General features: G+C 43.8%; 1 protein-coding gene across 4 annotated transcripts in view; it reads right to left on the bottom strand.

The window, feature by feature from the left end:
• SP3 (Sp3 transcription factor) overlaps positions 1-14,056 on the bottom strand; it is a 34,551-nt gene extending 20,495 nt beyond the window's left edge. Inside the window, exons 1-5 of one of the 4 annotated variants that reach the window (XM_062498740.1) lie at positions 13,710-14,055; positions 13,251-13,375; positions 12,964-13,074; positions 2,693-2,804; positions 1,439-2,608 (exon numbers count right to left, since the gene is read on the bottom strand). In XM_062498740.1, the coding sequence (XP_062354724.1) occupies positions 1,439-2,608; positions 2,693-2,804; positions 12,964-13,074; positions 13,251-13,375; positions 13,710-13,716 (1,525 nt within the window). In that variant the 5' untranslated portion in view covers positions 13,717-14,055. Of the gene's footprint in view, positions 1-1,438; positions 2,805-5,231; positions 6,324-12,963; positions 13,075-13,250; positions 13,376-13,709 lie in introns of those variants that run through there. The other 3 variants (XM_062498741.1, XM_062498739.1, XM_062498742.1) reach the window with 3 other exon arrangements.
• Between the last annotated feature and the right edge of the window lie 624 nt (positions 14,057-14,680).

Raw genomic sequence — 14,680 nt, 5'->3', positions numbered from 1 at the left:
GCTGTATTAACAGGCAGAATATATACTTTTTGTTACTGATGTCTGTAACCTCATAGGTAACAATGTGAGATGGAGACAAACCAAGACTTCCTGTGGTCACAGGAAACAGGATATTTAAGAATCAAGATCAGACAGAAGAGCAAATGCCGTGAGCAGAACACAGTGCTGTTCATAATACAGAAATCAATTCCAAAACAAAATGAACTAAAAAACACCCCAGCCTATTATTTTTAATTCAAATTCTAGATTTCAAATGGGAAAGCAAGCTTCTTGACATAGAATACAGAAGCACCAGTAACTATAATCAGTAATCTTCTGAAACAAAACTCAGCAGGTCTTCCAGGCATGTTTCACTTAGCACTGCATTCTTCTCACAAGCTTAAATAGACATATAATACAAACCATGCATGATTTATTTAAATATTTATGGTCCAGTATCTTGATGAACCAGAGGGCTGGATCACATGATTATAGTAAAACAGTGGTTCCCAAGCTACTTTGTGCTACAATTCCCTCCCAAATGACCTCCACTGCTCACTCTGCCCCTCATAATTAGCCTGGGCACAACCCAATAATGTGTTTAAATGGCTTCTGGTACAGCAAAATCTCCTGAATCACAATCATCTCTTATTATTTTTGATTAGGTAGTTATGCCCTGAAATTTGGAATGCACTGTATCAAATTTACCAAAAACAAACAGGCATGTTTATTTTTTCTCACATTAAGAAACACCTATTTTTAGAAAATAGTATTTCTGCTCTGAGATAAAACACTGTGATACTTATAATTAATGATTGCACTTTAAAACATAATGCAGGTAAGCAGTACTGAAAATTCACACAACCTTAAGCACATCCTCCATTTTGATATTTTCATGCTTGTTTCACTGCTGCCTACATCAGTTTCCTACATCAGTAACACAAAGTAAATCAGTAGGAAATTAATTTAACAAAAGAGCAGATGAATAACAGCACCTCAGGGGGTCCAAAAATTTTAAGGGGTAAAAAATTTGCATAAACAGAAATATCTGGATTTTCTATAGAATCTTAATCTATTCAGGACTAGGAAGAATGGGTATGTTAATGATCCTGATGCCTTAGAAAAGTGGCAGCTGATAGCCAGATTTCTCCTTTTTCAATTTAGTATACAGGTCTTCTCCAGGGTAAGACCTTTAAGCACGAACACTGAAGTGCTGTTAAATAATATGACTACTTGGGAGTTACATGAGCTCATATTAAAAGGAGCAAGGTAGGACTATGTTCTACAATTACAGTTTCTAATGGAACAGCAGTTTCAAACAAAATCTATCATCACCATGTTTAACCCACTGTATTTTGTAGGCTTCAATAGCAAGACAATGATGTTCTGATTATTGCCATTTAAACCAACAACATGCAGTAATAAAAACAATCTTTTACAAAAAGAGTAAAATAAATACCTGCAGGACTTCCAGCATTTTCTCCTTGATGCAGCTGAATACCAGCAGAATCTATAGAGTTTACTGTGACTGTCTGTAGATTTGGCAATTGAGCAGTGCTTAGACTAACTGGAGTTGATGTCAACGCACCACCGGCTGCAACTTGACCAAGAGTGAGAGTCTGCACAGGGGTCAGAGTTATTTGTTGACCAGGTGCATTCTGAATTTGCAAGTTCTGCAAGTTCTGAACTCCTTGCACTTGAAATGTCTGCCAGGTTATTTGCCCAGAAGGGGTCACCGTTTGTGCCTGAATTAAGAAAGTTCCAGGATTCAGCTGCAGTTGAAGATTTTGAAGAGCCTGCTGAGATATACTTTGACTTGCTTGAACACCATGGATTGTCTGTTGCGCAATACCTTGTACAATCTGGGCTTGACTGGTTGGCTGCTGCGACTCTTGTAGCTGTATGTGTTGTACAATTGGCTGTGCTGTGGAAACCTGAATATTCTGAGCCTGTGTGTCATCAGAGACTGACGTCTGGATGTAATTTCCCTGAAGATCAGAACCATGAACTTGACCACTAGTTGTGGTCAAGTCATTTGCATTTTGTTCCAATATACTTGAACTGTCTATGGTAACGGGCAGTTGTGATGAAGATGACGTTGGCACAAATAAGTCATTATCTGTGGCAGTTTCTGTAATTTCAGGAGAAACTTGCTCACCAGTCCTTTCAGAAGTATCTGAACTATCCATGGCCTGTCCGGTATTTATCAAGTGCCCATCTGCATTAATGCCTGCTGTCATGGCTTGAGAACCACTGCCAAGTCCCAGAGAATCTAGATCAACACTATTAATGGGTACAAAAGTAATATTTCCTGGCAGTCCAAGTGGGACGTTAGCAACCACTTGTGCTTGGCCAGGGTAAGATGAACCACCAATTGCAACTCCCTGAACCTGGACTTGACCAGACTGACCAGATAAGATATTCTGAATATTAGCTGAAGATGTTCCAGAGGCAATGATGGTTTGATTCGAGCCAGGAATGATCTGAATTTGACCAGTTTCTTGATTTATACTGCTATTATCAGAAGAGGCTGCAAAGCCAAGTTGAACCTGCTGACCATCCGCTGTCTGGATCTGGGGTATTACCTGGTACTGTACGTTAGACACTGTACCATTCGACGAATCTGATCCTGGTGCAACAGAAAAGATTTGTTGATTTTGCAAACTCTGAATAGGAAGGACATACTGCCCACTTGAAGTGACTGTGGCAGCACCTGGAATCTGTACTATATTACCAGCTTCATCCTTTATAGTGGTAGGAGCTGCAGACAAGACCTCCCATCTGTTTGGAGCTCCAGCTAATTGCACAGAAGCCAAATCCCCTGTCTGAATAAAAAGAAAAGAGAAAATAAAAAAATTAAACATCATACAGACTGTGTGTTAGACCAGTCATGCAATTCCACACTAGATACTGATACACCACTGGAAAACATGCAGTACAGCTTGTATGACCATCAGCAACTGGATCAGAACAATGAAACACAGATTCTGTAAGCAATCTAATACCTAAGTCAGGGTAGCCAGCTTGTGGCTCATGAGCTGCTCCCAGACATGTCAAATGCAGCTCCTATGTCATGGCTATGTCAGGTGACCAGCAGCAGGGTTATTCTGGTGGCCGGACTGCTGGGTAATCAAAACCCCTGGTTGTGGGAAGGAGGGAGCTGGCAGGAGCTGCTGGAGTTTCATCACCAACTTCCCCAGCGATTCAAACACTCTTTGCCCAACCAGGCACCTATTGCACAGAAGTGGAGGAACCACCATGAAACCAGTGTTGCCTATACCTCCTGGAACTCCACTGCCTTTCAAGTCTGTTTGATATTTGTGCATGTTGTGATTACCAGCAGTACAGGGAAAATTAACAAGTGATGTTTTCACACAGTTGGAAAGGCAGGACAACCTCAGTTTGTTACACGTAACACAAATCTCTAGCATTTATAAGCTCGTAGAGTTAGTTTGGCTAAGGAAGACTTCTAGACTAAGAACTTTTACACTGAAACCATATTTGGATTAGTCATATGCATCAGTTAGGAGGGGGAAAAAAAATTATCTTCATTAAGTTGGAACAATAGAAAAGGCCAGTGTCTCAGAGTAGACCCCAGATGCTTAAAGAAACTATTATGCATTTGTTTTTTTATCAGTAAATAAAAGGTAAATTGCACTTACCTTTCTTTATCAAAGCAAGCTTTTTCAGAAGAGTATTAAGAATTAGATTTAACATCCTGCAATGCTTAGCACAGATTTGCAAAATCAACAAGCTTGGTATTGTAAGTAACCATCAATCTAAAAAATATGAAGTTTCTCCTTATCTGTTTCACCATACTACAGTAAACCAATGGAATAACTTAATATTAGCAACATGTAACCGACTTGTCTTACAACCAATTCAGCTCTGTGAAACAAATCTAGTCTCTCTGGCAAAGTCCAGAGGACACAGAAAGAAAAGCTCTGGTTTGTCTTTCTGCACTCATCCTGTGATCACTTCTGGCAGGGAAGTTACCAGAACATATCGTAACTTTTTTCTGATGCTGCATTCTGACTTCCTTTAGAACAAAACCAGGACATGTAAAACATGGCATACATCTAATTCTTTCCTAACACACAGCACTGAGACCTAGCCAGTCTGAAAGAATCCTGCAGTATGCACCTGAGTGAATTGAGTCCACAGCATTAGAAGGGACGGCTAGTTTCACATTCTAATCCTACTCCACCCCATAACACTACAATGTTTACATGTAAAGGAAAAGCACTGTATTTAAGTCTGAACACTTATTAGAAGTTTTACTGCACTTACCAAGCTTTATTTTCAATAAGGAAACATGTATCGTGGTTCTAAACTCTTCTCAAGAACTGTAAAAATAATTATTGTGCAAAAAACAAAAGAATGCTAGCCTTCTTCAGCCCTCACAGACCATTGATTTTTATTAAGAGTTGGACTCAGTGACCCTTAGGGACCCTTTCCAGCTCAAAATATTCTGTGGTTCATAAGCATCATTCATAATTTTTCAGGTAGTATATTAGAAAATAGATTCAGCGTTGCCAGAACAAAACTAATTTTATGGCCTTAATGCTTCACGGAAAAGAAACAGAAAAAGTAGAATAATAATTCTCCTCTATTATTTTCTTTTCCTCTTATACTGACCAACCTTTCATGTAAAAAAAATTTAAATGTTTTAATCTTTCAAGCTCATAACTTATGATACTAGGAGAAAAAACATGGAGTATTCCACGTCACATAGCTTACCTAGAATAAGGCAACAAGTTCTATTTTCCTCTGCTACTACATTAGGTTTATACCCTTGTGTCTAATATTGTTTAGACATAGATACCAGTTGCTGAAATGCTGCTAAGAAAGTTCTTAACGACTCAATTCACAAGCATATAAATATATACTAGCTGAAGGTTTCATAAAATATCAAAAGACCCATAGAAGTTACAAGTAAACACCAATCAGAAAATACCAAAAGCAAAAATATGATTGTTATATGTTTAAAGTGTGTCATTATAAAATAAATGCATAGTATAACGTGCTGATAGCTATTAGAACAAAAGAGAAAGGAAAAGTAATATAAGCCATTACAAGCCTGATATAATTTCCCACTGATTTAAAACTATGTACAAACAAATGTTGAAAGCTTAGGTTAAACTGGATTGATCTAGTACACAGTAACATGTCTGTGTCTACTCATATGTAATATCCTCCACAGAAATACTTCAAAGGGAACCTGTCTCCTTTGTGATATGTAAACTACCTACTTTATTCTTCTCCCAAAACATATGTTGACTTCCATATTGGCATTTTAGTGTTGGGCACACATCTCACATTTTCATGACCTACTGAAATCTTCCCTCAAATACTGCTCTGTAATGATTTTAGCACAACAGAGCCACTCTTTTAGTAGATGCACTTGTCAGTCCATGGAGAAGTTCAGGGCAGCCATGCATGAAGATATGAAGCTATGCTGCACATACAATATAAAATGCCTATTATTCATATTGCTCTTACAGATGGCCATATCAGACACTGCCAACTGAATCATGTGGAGAGAGGAGCAGAAAGAGGATGAGGCTTTCAAGAAGCTATCTGGCAGCTATCAAAATTACTAGCATTAAAGCATGAAAAAAAAGTATGGTAAAGAATATTTGAGGATGATCTCTAATCTCAAATGGTCATGATCAGCTTGTCATAACAAGATTGGCTGTTAGGCTCTTTCACAAAGTCTGTTGAGACAAAACATTTCTTGGACTTCTTTTCCTACTAACTAAAGAGCTATAACCTTTCTTTACGTCCTCAGGCAACTAAGCACTTCTGTAGTAACCCAAAAGTTCTGCCACTGGTATATAAGCACTAACATCTGCAGCCCAGTCGCTTACTGAGCTTTACATTTAAAATACACAGATTTGTTTGCAGCCTCAGCCATCCATGAAAATTATTTAGAGGCTAGAGATAAAGCAACAGTTTCTTTATCAACTGATACTCTGGCAGCATCGATTTGTCAGCTGTTCCTTTAAGAGAAGGTTTAAGAAGGACTGTTTCAATCCAAAGGCTCTGTTTCAAGAGGAAGGGACAAAGAGCTGAGGAAAGTTCAGCACTACTCGGCCAAGGAGGAGAGAACTGGAAGCAAAGGGGAATTCACTGGAAGCAGCATCAGGAAACAAGTAAAAGAGACAGGAACAGAGAAAAGAGAGTAGCTGACACAAGGCACAGGATCAATTAGAATCAAATTATATGTCCACCTGAAGAAAGGTCAAGTACCAACAAAGAGTGAAAGCAACAACCACTGTTCAGCCTGTCTTTTGATTCTTTAACAGGCCTTGTATAATTTCTAGTAGGTAAAATAACGAGATGCCTCTATGAGAAAAGTCTCATCTCTGAAGAATCACAAGCCACGATAAATAAAAATCCAGTAATTGCCTTGTTCAACGTATTTAGATAAAATTACAGCAACATTAAGTCAAATGTAGAAGGAAATAAGAGAAAGATAGAAGGTAAAATACCTTTCCGAAGTGATCTAAACCATACTGAATGATAGAACTTTATAAAAAAATAAAATATGCTTCACCAGAGTAAAATGGAGAGGAGGAAAGCAGAGAAATAGCCCTCTAAGAACTGGTATCTGTTGTAGACACCTGCATCTCAACATGTCCAATGGGCACATGTCCTTAGCCATCAGTATTTTATTACTAAAGTCTACCAAACATTTATCTGTGCTTTTACTGCACTTCTCAGAAAGTCACTTTTGGCCCATTTAGTCCTGGAGCAAAAGCATCAGCCAAACAACCAGAGGTGCACAGATAATGAGTCATGAGCTCCTAAACATTTAAAAAAATCACACACCTAATGAAGAAGATTGGACACTGCCTCATCCAAATTGTTGTTTTATGAAAGAGTTAGGGTTCTAATGCATGGGTTTAATAACACCATGTGTTTAGCAAGCTACAGTAAACTATCTGTGCATTCTTAGGTCATTACAAATACAAGATAAAATGCATTTGCTTCAACTCTTTCATTAAAGTATGAGCTAATACATTCTATCTTGTATTTGCCATAGGTTAAAAACATGTTCAACATCATTCACTGTGGTTCAGCTGACACAAAGCTGTTTGTTAAGTCAAATTAATTCTGATGCATGTTTGAGCCCTCTCCCACTGAAGCCATTCAATTTAGAGAAATATTTTTGCCCAAATTGAATGTTTGGAAAAAGAAAGAGCGTTTAAGGGGAAAATAAAGTATTATCTGGGACTGCTTAAAATCTTATGTTAATAAGAAACTCTAATCTGGTGAAATGTATCTAACTGTGTCTCAATTTAAGAGTACCTACATCTTTTTGCTTGACATGGACAATTGCAGCCAAAGGTTCAACAGTTTGTTATCTATCAGCAGAAGTTCAGAACTTGTCCAAATTGAGATAAAACAATATCCCTGATCTTAGCAGAAACAAGGAATCTGAAGTACTAAGAAATGAGACATGGCAACAAGGAGACATTTTTAACTAGATCACAGGTAACTTCTTTTGTTTCTTAATTATTAAACCTATATATGTATATTAATCTCAATATAACTACATGCCAAACTAACATTCTGTGAAATGGTTCGTTTTCTTCCTGCTTTTTAACTCGGGTGCTGAAGGGTCAACCAAATCATCAAGAGAACAAGAAAGAGGACCTGGGATCAGTCAGCCTCATCTTGATCTCTGAGAAGGCAATGGTGCAAATAACCTTGAAAAAATTAGCCTTCAAATAACCTTGAGGGGAAGTAGTGTTCAGAAGTAGTCAGCCTACACTTAGGAAGGGGAAATAATGCTGAAATAACTAACCTCACAATTCCTTTTGATGAGAAGACTAGCTTGGTAGATGGAGTTAGGCAAGCATATTATTTATCACTACGTTAGTCAGGCTTTTGACTCTGCCCCCATAATATAAGAAAAATTGTCTTTTTTTGTATCATAAGGGTTATCAAACACTGGAACACACTGCCCAAAAAGACAGTAGAGTTTCTATCCTTGAAGGTATTCAAACCCACTGGACACAGCTCTGAAAAACTTCCTCTCACTGACACTATCTACTTTGAGCAAGGAGGGGCAGACTAGACATTCTCCAGACATCCTTACCAGCCCCAACTTTCTATGAAATCTTAGACTTCTTACTAATGTTAGAGAACTTTTTTGTCTATGCTGTTTAAATATGGGAATGTTTTAAACCATACATTTTCTTACTTCCTCCAAAACTATGAAGAAATAAAGCAATTCTTTTAAGAACATCCCTAAAGCACCTTTTTCTAAAAGAACTTCAACACTTGGTTCTGATCCAGCATTAGAAAGACATAATTGGAATACAAAACCAAAGAACATTTTTAAAGGGGAGCTTCTGGACAGCAGCAGGACAAATATAGTTAGCCATCACATTCTAGTGAAACTTCTTTGTTTTGTGAAAGTAGAGAACAGAGAGAAGTAAGACAGTTGCAGGCACACATTTCCATAGTGGCTGAACACATTCTGGTGCATCTGTTCACATCCAGAAACCTAGCATCAGGAAGCTATCTTATCACCCACAAAAGTGAAAATAATTCTGGGCTTCCACAAAATGATCATATAGGCCAGAAAACTAAGTAGTATGGTTAACTCTGACACATGGCATTCATGCATATTTTTGCCTAGTGGAAAAGATGCCATTTAAAACGCCTTCCTCTTTCTCCATCTTGTCTGCACTATTCCTATTTCCCCCTAAACTGAGTTTAAACAAGGTGTATCTCAAATGGTTAATCTTCTGAGGCATAAACCAACTAGAAATTCAGACTTTCAATAAATTCTGAGAAGCATTGATACTCAATTCTAAAACTCAAGATATGCCAAAGCAGACTTAAAACACTCCAGCCTTTAGTTGTAAAAAATACAGAGAAATGCTTTGCCTACAGCAAAGAAATGATACTCATCTTCCCCACATGTGCTAATTATTAACCTGTCCAAATGTTTTCTGTATCTTGTTGGTAAGCAGCAACACAAATAAATCGTATAAATCATTCCTCCCAACCATTTTTTTTTAAGACTAGCAAATCAGTGCAGCCCACTTCACACAAGATGCAACCACACACCTCAAATGGGGCAATCATCTCTGACAGCTCCCATTCTTTGGCGGCTGTCAGAGCCACCTGATTTCTCAGCCAGCCTGCCACTCTTCCCAATTCACCTGCCTTCCAGACCCTCCCAGGCAGCCTCCCATCAGTCTTGCAGCATCCTCACCTATCCAGTCCCACCCAGCACAACCATAAGAATGGCCCTTGGGAGCATGACAGTTCCAAGACAACCTTTAGCTTTGCATTACAATGAAGTAAGAGAACATAAACAACAGGTTATCATCTCAGCTTTGCAGCTTCTTAAACAATCATCTGATAATGCTACAACCATACAGCTGACCATCAAGGCTCTGTTTGACCTAAATCTGTCTGCTCTCCTGCTTCCTTCTTTATGCACAGCTTTACAGTCTTCTGCTTTGCTTCTCATTTTCACCTAATACTAAAATCTTTGCAGATTCTTAAACAGGAATGAAACTAGAGTATTTATAACTAAATGAAAAAGAATCCTAAATATGGAAGTTTGAAGTAGAATTATTAGTCAAAGATAAATAGCGAAAAAGCAAGATCCAAACTAAAACTTCTCAGATTTTAAACTGCCAAGAGTAAGAAAGACATCCTGAGAGGCCAAAATATGAGCCGTCACTCTAGGTCAGGCAGTAGCACACACCATCCCAGCACAGCTCTCACACAAACCAGCAGGCAGCAATATTCAAGGCAAAGTTCCTATGGGAAGTGTTTGAACCAACCATGGATGTAGCAGTATGGCAACCAAAGAAAAGATTCTCAGGTAAACAAGCCACAAACTCAAGGCCATCTATGTTAATACCAAACACCATCAGACAATGTACTGGTGTCGGTTGATCATCAGGCAGAGTAAATCAGTATCAAAGCTAAAAGACTGCAATCTTCATCAATTCACAAAGACAAGATCAGCAGTAATGCCTGCTAGTGCCTCTCATCCAAAAGGAAATACAGTTCCAAGCGGAATCATCAGACAAGCTGAAAACCTTGTTGTCTAAAGACAGCCTACCAGGTCATTGACAGGATGGAAAGGAAAAGAGGGTTGAGTTTAGTTCTGTCAACTGCCTTCTTCATTTGCTTTTTCTTACAAGCAGCTGCCATTTTCATTAGTCTTTTTACTTCCTCACTAATCCTTTCAGTGGTGTAACAGCAATGTCCATTCTAACAGTAGGCCTGGACTCAGACACCGATACAGAATCACAGGATAATTTCAGCTGGGAAGGACCTCTGAAGGTCACCTGGTCCAACCCCTGGGCTCAAAGCAGGGCCAGCTAGATTGTTACAAACGCAATCACATTTGCTCCGACTCTTCCCCAAATCCCAGACACACAATATTCCCTGTGTTCCTATGGGAGTTTTGCTGTTGCTTTTAAATCATACTGCTGGTCTCCTGGGAAGCAGCTGCAGCATACCATTACAGCCAGGAAAGCAGTATGCTAGCCCAGCATGCTAGCACCAGCCCTGCCAGTTTCTACCAAGCTAATGTCAGTAAAACAGTAACAAAACCCCGAAACAACATCATCACTATGCCTGTTCATGCAGGGTCTTCAAGCACTTCTAAGAAGAAACACCTAGTTTGACTTCTACTACCCATTTGTGTAGATTGATAGTTCTACCAGATATTCAGCAGTCAGAACTGCAGTCCAGGTACAGACTGTAACAGGAAAGAGCTGCCCTCCCACTGCTACATTAGGCACCATCACCCATGCACTGTCTCTTAACTGACTGAGCTATACTTCTGGGAAAGGGATGAGCATCACAAACTGCAGGAAGACAATTATGTCTGTCTGTGCATATAGATATCATTTTCCATGAAATTACTTATGAGGTATCTACAATTTAAGCCTTTTTAGCTTCTTCCTCCTTCTTCCACCCTCCAATATGATAAACACAAGGGACTAGAAAAAAAAAGAAGACTCTTTATTGCACTAAATCTCTTTTGCTCTTCTGTATTTCACAAGGGCATTTTAGGGCCCTTAGTCCCTCCCCTCTCTTTATTAAGGTCATCTTAATTAACTCCAGTGTCTAGTTCAGCTACTGTAAGGTATCTCCTTTAATTTATATTTAGTTTCCACCCAAAATATTCTGAATCATTCAAGAGTTATGTTGCAGGAGTGTAAAAATTACCAGAATGCTATAACCTAACTCACAGAAAATATGTAGGAAGGGCCTATCTGCATGTATGGAAACTAGTGAGTGAGCTTATATTCACTTAGTTTTTAACTAAGAATTTGGCTTCTCTTGAATTGCATTTGCTTTCCCCTGAAAAGCCTCTTATACATTAACACAACAACATATTAATTTAACAGAAGTAAAGAAGTACCGCACCAAAACTGCTTTGCCCATTTTGAACTGCCTGGAACCATTTGCCCCGCACCAGCATTCCAGTATCCTGTCAGACCTAGAGTTCATCCTAATGAATCAACCCACCCTCAAGATGCACAATTCCAGCTGTACAACAAGAAGAACCTTAGAGGTGAATATAGGAAAGTAAGTAATCATTTAAACATCATTTGTTTTTCAGTATGTTTATGCTCTTCAGCACTGTATGCATCCAGTATTATAAAACAAATCTTAGAGGTATCTGGCATTTTACAACATCTAGAAAGATTTTTAAGAACACACTGCTTGAGCAAATAAATAGGTTTGGCAGAAAGGATGCTTGAAAGGGGTCAGAATCTTAATATATTTTTGAGCTTTGTCATTAGTCTACAATCTGCTGTATGACCTCAGACAGCTATTTTGCTCCAGCTTCCCTTTATGTAAAGTAAGCTGCAATGTACAGATGTAAATTATTTTAAAGTTTAGCAAGTATTTAGAAACTTCTATCATTAATATTTACTGCCAAAAGCCACTCCATCCACCAGTATGCTTTGTAGTTTTTCTTCCTATTCACAAAATCCTAAGACCATACAAGGCTGTTATGTAGCAAGTTTAAAAAACAAGACTTGCTTTTAAAGAAGAAAAAGGCGTATTTTTTTTTGCTAACTTAGAAGATATTTTGTTTTAAAAGAATTGGGGGTAATACGTGAAATTTTCCAAGGGCTAAGGCCAAAAAATTACATCATGTCATTTTAGAAGGTATTTTAGAACTCTCTTTTAAGATACCAGTATTTTTAGGTATCAGTTATTTGGAAATGTATAACCTCTGAATTTTTTGAGCATATGCCAACACGAGATTTAGCTAGACAAATTAAAGTTTCATTAGGCTTTTGTTATGGGGATTGGTAAACTAGCTTCAGCAATAATGCATTTCTAGTCTGCAAGATCCATCTCCTCACACCAGGTCCCGAGGTTATCAAGGCTCCTTTCAGAGGCAACGGCGCATGAGAGATAAGGACAGAAAACGCTGCGAGGAACCGCATGATAACTCTCCCCAGAAAAACAGCGCGATACAGGAAGCAGCTTTCCACCACCGCGTTCGCTTCTAAACAGCCATTTTACTTCACTACATCCTTCCCCACAGCCAGCCTTCATTTTGTGCTCCTGCCTGGCTGCGCGGTTCCAGGCTGCCAGCCTGCCGAGGCTACCGGGGACGCGCTCAGGTGGAGGTGAGATGCCTCCCAGCCTCTCCGGGTTCCGAGCGAGCCGTTCCGGTGCCAGGGTCGGGGGACGGAGGCTTCCCGCCTCCCCCCATTTTTGAAAGTAAATGAAAGCGCCGCTCCCAATGGCGGGGGAGGGGGGAGCTTGGCTCCCTCCTCCTCCCGGGAGCCCGGCTCCTCCTGGAGAGGCAGGGGAGCCCGGGGACCCCTCTCCTGGCAGGTCGGCCCTGCTATCGTCCCTCCCCCCGGGCGGGCAGTGCCGTGTGTCCCGTCCCTCCCCCCGGGCGGGCGGGCTGGCTGTGCTGTCTCTCCCCCCGGCAGGCCGTGCGAGAGCGGCGGGGCGGGCACTCACCGCTCCGGCAGAGTGAGAGGCAGCGGCGGCGGCCTCATCCTCCTCCGGCGACGGCGGGCCGATCTTGCTGCAGGTGGCCGCCAGCAGAGCGAGCGGTGACGGCTGCGCGTCCTACCCACAATGGGCGGGTTCAGGGAGAGAAGGGGGGTGGCGGTTAGTGCGGGACAGCGACCGGGCTCCTCGCAGACGCGCACACAGGAAGCGGCGGCGGCGGCACCGGCTCCGCACCGCTCACAACGTGTCACTCGGGGGAGGGGGGGAAGGGGCCCAGCCGGGCCTGCGCTCACCTGGGGGGCGGCCGCCCCGGCGGAGGCCGAGGCGGCGCCGTTGCCGTGCTGGAGATACTCGCTGTGGCTGCTGCTGTCCACGTCTAAGGCAGCCATTTCCTCTTGTTTCACGGGCTTCTCGGGAGCTGCGGGCACAGCGGGGAGGGGGAGGGGAGAGTCACTGACGGGAGCGATCACCCCCTCCCTCTCCCTCCCTCCCTTCCTCCCTCCCTCTCCCCCCCCCCCTAACCCCAGCGCTCCCCCCGCCCTCCCGCACGGAGCCCTCCTCCTCCTCCTCCTCCTCCTCCCCGTGCTGCTGCCCCTGCCCCTCTTCTCCCTCCTCCCCCTGCTCCTCCTGCTGCTGCTCTCAGTGCCGCTCTCGCTTCGCTCGCACACGGACGCTCCGGGGCCGGAGCGGGGACGCGCAGGGCCGGAGCAGGAGCGGGGAGCCCCCGGGCGGCTCGGTCGGTGCGTACGTACCGGTCATGGTGTGAGTGCGAGCGGCCGGCTGGCTGGCTGGCTGGGCGGGAGGCAGGCAGGCAGGCTGGCTGGCTGGCTCGCACACAGGCCCTGCTGGCTGGGGCTAGGCGGCTGCCGCCGGGGACATGCTTATTGTGCTCACGGCGGGCTGAAGCGGCGGCGGCGGCCCGAGCCTACTCCGGGTTTTTTTTCCTATTTTGATTGACGGTGCGGGAAAGCCGAAAGGTGGGGCTTACCGCGGGAGAGGGGGCCCGGCCGACACCGCCGCCCGCCCGCCCGCCTGCCAGCCCGGAACTCCCGCCCACGCCCGCGCGCGCGCGCTCTCATTGGTTGCGCCGCGCCGCCGCCGCCGCGCGCACGGGCAGCCCGGGCTGCCAGTCACCCGCCGGGGGCGGGGGGGGGGCGCCCCATGCCGGGGCGGCTTCCTGTTTGCCAGGGTTAGTGCGGGGAACAATGAGCGGGACCCGCCGGGAGCCCGGGACCCGCGGCTCCGGGAGGCGGCCCCGCCGCCCCGCTCCCCTGACACCGCGGGGCCCTCCCGCCCGCAGGGGTCAGCGGGTAGACACAGCTGCGCGGCGGAGGCGCTGTCCCTCCGCCGGCCCCCCCGCGCCCCCGCCGCTGTTGTGCCCGGGGGGCGCCGGGCCAGGGCTGCGATCTTTCGAAGTCTCCCCGCCGGGGCTGTCACTCACGGCTGGCGACAGCCGCGGCTCCGGGGCGGCGGCCGAGCAGCTCCCGGCCGACTGACAGCGCCGCGGCGCTTTGTCCCTCCGGCGCTAAGATGGCGCGCCGTTCCCGGGGGAGCCGGCCCGCCCGGCGGGCGCTGCCCGAGGCTGCCGCTGGCCGCCCCCTGCGGGACCGGGCACCCGGCTCGGCGCCGGCCGCAGCGGGGCCACCCCGCCGTGCCGCCGTTGCGTAATCGCTGTGGCGGGCTCGCACCTGCCTGACCCGGGCGGGGGAGCGTAAAACCTGCG

The sequence above is a fragment of the Cinclus cinclus genome, chromosome 9 (genome assembly GCF_963662255.1).
Source record: "Cinclus cinclus chromosome 9, bCinCin1.1, whole genome shotgun sequence".
Classification (NCBI taxonomy): Eukaryota; Metazoa; Chordata; class Aves; order Passeriformes; family Cinclidae; genus Cinclus; species Cinclus cinclus.
This window is presented reverse-complemented; position numbering and strand designations above follow the sequence as displayed.